The sequence below is a fragment of the Nicotiana tomentosiformis genome, chromosome 12 (genome assembly GCF_000390325.3).
Source record: "Nicotiana tomentosiformis chromosome 12, ASM39032v3, whole genome shotgun sequence".
In the NCBI taxonomy this organism is placed as follows: Eukaryota; Viridiplantae; Streptophyta; class Magnoliopsida; order Solanales; family Solanaceae; genus Nicotiana; species Nicotiana tomentosiformis.
Window position 1 is genome coordinate 92,141,038 of NC_090823.1, and position 5,627 is coordinate 92,146,664.

The 5,627-nt window shown below is 40.2% G+C and overlaps 1 protein-coding gene across 1 annotated transcript; it reads right to left on the reverse strand.

Moving 5' to 3' along the window:
* Positions 1-4,803: 4,803 nt before the first annotated feature.
* Positions 4,804-5,427, reverse strand: LOC138903036 (uncharacterized). Its single transcript, XM_070190945.1, has one exon. The coding sequence runs from the start codon at positions 5,425-5,427 to the stop codon at positions 4,804-4,806; it is 624 nt and encodes a 207-aa protein (XP_070047046.1).
* Between the last annotated feature and the right edge of the window lie 200 nt (positions 5,428-5,627).

Below are 5,627 nucleotides of genomic sequence, written 5' to 3' on the forward strand. Positions count from 1 at the left end.
AAGGTTGAATAACAGAGTCTTAGTGGCCTTGGCTTTCAGCCGGCCAAAAACAGAATACAGAACAAGAGAATAGCATAACAAAGCCTCAATGTTTTAGTGAAAAAATGTCGATTCCAGTCTGTCCTAAAAGGGGAATGGGGATGGGTTTATATAGCAGTAAAAATAGAACGAACAAACAAGGAAACAAAATAAATCAATCATAGAATAAGGAAATAAGGCATGCAAAATCAGTTCAAAATCAATTTAGGAGAGAAATCCGGTAAACCCTAGTTTTTTTTTTAGGGAAAGTGTAAATCACAAAAATTCAAACGAAATCGGACTCACATAATATAGTGTTGAACGTATGTAGGCAAAATAGTGCTCAAAATCAAAGATTCGAACCCCCTTTTTGTTCGATTTTGGAGATTATTACTTGCCATGTTTAGGCAAGCACTTAGGTAACACCACAAACGGACAACTAGTAGTGAGAGGAGACCAATAAGGTAAGTGAATTGGTGATTGATTCCATTTTATAGCCGAATTTGGAGAAGTTGTGTGATACAACGGCTAGGGTTTCTCAGAAAAGAAGAGAGAGTAGAGAGGATTTAGGGGCGGTGGATTAAAAGAGAATGATAGGGTTTGGGCGGGTTTTGTTAATTAAAGAAGGAGAGTGAACGAAGGCTGTTGATCTTGAGAGATCATCGGTTGGGATTCAAAAATGAACGGGGCGGGTCATAAAAACAGGTACCGACCGGGTATTATACAAGAGTCGCCTGGTTTGGGCTTGGGGTCTATTGGGCCAATTTGGTTCAAAAATTAGTTTAAAGCTAGGCTATTATTTAAATACACAAAATAATTTATAAAAATGCTTGACAAATAAGTAAAAATATTATTTATACACTGAAATGCTTTAAAATAATAACTTTGTATTATAAAAATATAAAATGCTATTTTGACATAAATAATATAAATAAAGAGCATTTCTGTACAGATATAGGCTATTACTGTAACATTACGCAAATAGCTTAAAAATATTAATGTAATTACATAAAATAAAGTAAAATATTTGAAACATGTATTATAGGTGCAAAAATAATAACTTTAAGTAGTTAAGTCATCATAAAATAATTTAAAAGGAGTAATTAATAAATATTCAAGCAATTTAAATACAGAAAAATCTTAAAGCTCTAAAAATTATAGGAAATTATAGAAAAAATGATTGTATATATTTGTAAACTAAATATGATGTAAAAATGATGTTTTGAAAGTATATATGTTTTGAAAAAATATGAGGGCAAAATTGGGTATCAACAGCTGCCCCTCTTTACCCGGGAATGATGAAAGAGTTTTCGGGTAAAGAAAATGATGACCGATTTTTGACCGAATGAGGTGATTTGAAAAAATGGAGGTCGAACCCTGGTTCTTGAGTTGCCTACATATCCCTGGTATTACGGGAATCAGGCCGTGTGTAGTTCTAGATCCAACGGCGAACTGAACCGATGGAGTTGTTATAGGAATGGTCGTATGCTTCGGAAAAGGTTCTTTTGGGGTAGGACAGTATCAGATGAATTTATGCGGAGTCATCGATGTGAATCTGAAACGTTATGGATGTATCACTGAGCAAATATCTGAACGGTCGTAGAGTAAAAGGCGGGTAATTGATGGTGGTTGGTTACGTTTGAAATAATTGCAGGATGTGAACATTGAACGGAAACCAGAGCAAAGATTGCTCCCCTAAGGCGAACGCTTACTTCCTGGATTACCTGCAAAACTTAAAACATGATATATATGGATTATTGCGAGAATTTAAACATGATGCAGATTCCATTCGGACCATGAGGGCTGTCTTTGGACGGTGAGGATGGTGTCCTTAGACCATGATGTCATGGGCCATGAATCATGTGATAAGGGATTCACAGTCCATGAAATGATGTCCCCGGGCCATGAGAATGGTGCCTCCGAACCATGACGCCTTTGAATAATGATGTGCACTTTTAAGAGATCCTCGGGCCATGGAATGGTGTCTTCCAGCTATGAGGATGATGCCTTCATACCATGACGCCTTTGGACAAAATGGCAATATTTCAGCCCATGAAATGCAAAATATGATGTTTGGCCGTATGCGAAGATGAGACAAGACAAGGCTTAGTCTTGGGTAAGATGAGGGCAATGCTTAGCCCTGGGTGAGTAGAGGATAATGCTAGGTCTTAGATGGCGTAATGGAGATAGCATTTAATCATGAGGAAAAGGCAGTGCTTAGCCTTGTGGAATTAGGGAGGCAATGCTTAGCCTCATACAAGAAAATGAGACAATGCTTAGTCTCATGCAAGTAAGGGAAGCGGTTCTTAGCTTCATGCAGGAAGGGCAGTGCTTAGTCTTATGCAATTAAGGAGGCATGGCTTAGCCTCATGCAAATAGGTAGGCAGGGCTTAGCCTCATGCAAATAGGATACAATGCTTAGTCTCATGAAAAGAAAGGTAGTGCTTAGCATCACGCAAATAGGAGACGATACTTAAGTCTCATGTAATGAAAGGCGGTGCTTAGCCTTATGCAGTTAAGGAGGCAATGCTTAGCCTCATGCAAATAGGAGACAATGCTTAGTCTCATACGGAAAAGGTAATTCTTAGCCTTATGCAATTAGGGAGGCAATGCTTAGCTTTATGCAAATAGGAGACACTGCTTAGTCTCATGGGGAAAAGGCAATGCTTAGCCTTATGCAGTTAAGGAGGCAATGCTTAGCCTTATGCAGTTAAGGAGACAATGCTTAGTCTCATGCGGAAAAGGCAATGCTTAGCCTTATGCAAGAAGGGAGGCAGTGCTTAGCCTCATGCAAAGAGGGAGACAATGCTTAGTCTCATGCAAAAAAGGCAATGCTTAGCCTTATGTAAGAAGGGAGGCAGTGCTTAGCCTCATGCAAAGAGGGAGACAATGCTTAGTCTCATACAGGGAAAGGCAGTGCTTAGACTTATACAGGAAGGGAGGCAATGCTTAGCCTCATGATGAGTGATAGTGAGAAAGCAAAGTAGTTCTTAGCTGGAGATGTTTGCGCTAGATAATTTGCTATCTTGAAGGTAGTGACCTGATGTGTCTGCAGATATTGTTGTCTTACTATGCTTGCATCCAAAGAAAGATTGTGAGTTTTGTGGGGGAAGGTTGGTCTGTGCTTTCACCTTCTTGCTTTGCTTTTGCTCCTATCTTGAGATCCTATTTGAGTTACCCTGGGCAGCATCTGGCTGTTATAGAAATAACATTTTTTGAAAAATATGCATGCATTTGATGAGTGTAGTTATTTGAATTATGGTAGTATGCAATATTAAGTAATCTAGATGAGCCAATGACTGTGACATTTTTAGAGACATTGCGACCTCCTTGCTTTAGAATTTTGAGGGTCCTCCTCAAAATTCTGCCCCAGTTTAAAAACAATCCTTTGATTGTTCTGCGTATGATGAAGTTGGCTAGACTAGCTTTAGAATTTTGAGGGTCCTCCTCAAAATTACGCCCCAGTTTCTGACCATGGCAAAATGAAGATTTTATTAAGATGTGACCGAACCCACAGGGCTGCCTATGTATCCCCTCTTAAACGGGAATCAAGTCAAGCATAGTTCAGTTACATCAGATGAAGAAATGTAGATAGGCTAAACATAGTATCCGCTTTAGCACCAACTGCCCCGGTGTGTATTGTCTAGGCCTAACCCTTTTGTTGAAAGCTCTAGACATTCTGTTATGGTAGAGTTGACCGTGACATACCGCATTCATTATTTTCCCATCAATGAGAGCTAGTTGTTCATAGCGACTTCGTATCCATTCTACATCACTGAGTTCGGCCTCTTGTATGATTCTTAAAGATGGAATTTCTACTTTGGAGGGAATAACGGCTTCAGTCCCATAGACCAGCAAATAAGGAGTTGCCACGGTTGATGTGCGAACCGTGGTACGATATCCAAGTAGGGCAAATGGTAGCTTCCCGTGCCATTGTTTGTGATTATCTACCATCTTCCTTAATATCTTCTTGATGTTCTTATTGGCGGCTTCTACAGCTCCATTCATTTGCGGCCTATATGCTGTGGAATTCTTATGCTTGATCTTGAAGGTTTCACACATGGATCTCATCAAATCACTGTTAAGGTTGGCGGCGTTGTCAGTGATGATTGATTCCGACACCCTGAACCGACAAATAATACGATCCCTAACGAAATCTGCGACGACCTTCTTAGTTACAACCTTGTAAGATGCGGCTTCAACCCATTTTGTGAAATAGTCTATGGCCACTAGAATGAACATGTTCCTATTTGAAGCGGTGAGTTCGATTGGACAGATGACATCTACCCCCCAAGCGGAGAAAGGCCAAGGTGCACTTATTGCATTGAGTTCATTGGGTGGCACTCGTATCATATCAGCATGTACATAGCATTGATGACACTTTTGGACATACCTGATGTAGTTTGTTTCCATAGTTATCCAAAAATATCCTGCTCTTAATATCTTCTTAGCTAAGATAAAGCTATTCATGTGCGGTCCGCAAGTTCCAGCATGTATCTTTTCGAGCAATTTGGATGCTTCCCTAGCGTCAATACACCGTAATATTCCCAGATCTGGAGTCCTTTTGTACAAAAATCCTCCGCTTTGGAAGAAGTGGTTGGATAATCTTCGGAGTGTGCGTTTCTGAGTATGATTTGCATGCTCCGGGTACTCTCCTTTTGCCAAATATTCTTTGATGTCGTGGAACCATGGATTTCCATCCATTTTCTCTTCAATTTGAGCACAATAAGCTAGCTGATTATGAATCCCTACTGGCATAGGATCGATGCAATTCTTGTCTGGGTGTTATATCATGGAAGATAAAGTGGCCAATGCATCTGCGAACTCATTCTGGATTCTTGGAACATGTTTGAACTCTATTTTTGTGAATCTCTTCATCAACTTGTGTACATAGTACATATATGGTAATATCTTAGTATTCTTTATGGCCCACTCTCTTGAAACCTGATGTACCAAGAGATCGGAATCTCCAATCGCCAGCAACTCCTGAATGTTCATGTCAATGGCCAACCTGAGTCCCAAAATGCAAGCCTCATATTCTGCCATATTGTTGGTACATGAAAACCTGAGTCTTGCGGATACCAGATAGTGTTGGCCGGTTTCTGATACTAAGACAACTCCAATACCTACTCCTTTAAAGTTCGCGGCTCCGTCGAAAAACATCCTCCAACCATCGTATGCTTCAGTGATGTCTTCTCCCACAAATGATACTTCCTCGTCGGGAAAATACTTTTTCAATGGTTCGTATTCTCCGTCTAGAGGATTTTCTGCCAAATGATCTGCCAATGCTTGCCCTTTGACTGCCTTCTGAGTTACATAGATGATATCAAACTCACTCAGTAATATTTGCCATTTCGCCAACTTTTCGGTAGGCATGGGTTTCTGGAAGATGTATTTCAACGGGTCCATTCTTGATATGAGATATGTGGTATAAGCACAGAAGTAGTGCCTCAACTTTTGAGCTATCCGTGTCAAAGCGCAGCAAGTGTGCTCCAGCAAAGAGTATCATGCTTCATAGGATGTGAACTTCTTACTCAGATAGTATATGGCCTGCTCCTTTCTTCCCGTCTCATCGTGTTGTCCCAAGACACAGCCGAAAGCCCCATCTA

Coding starts and splice junctions, on each gene's coding strand:
- LOC138903036 (XM_070190945.1), bottom strand. CDS start 5,427: ATGGACCCGTTGAAATACATCTTCCAGAAACCCATGCCTACCGAAAAG.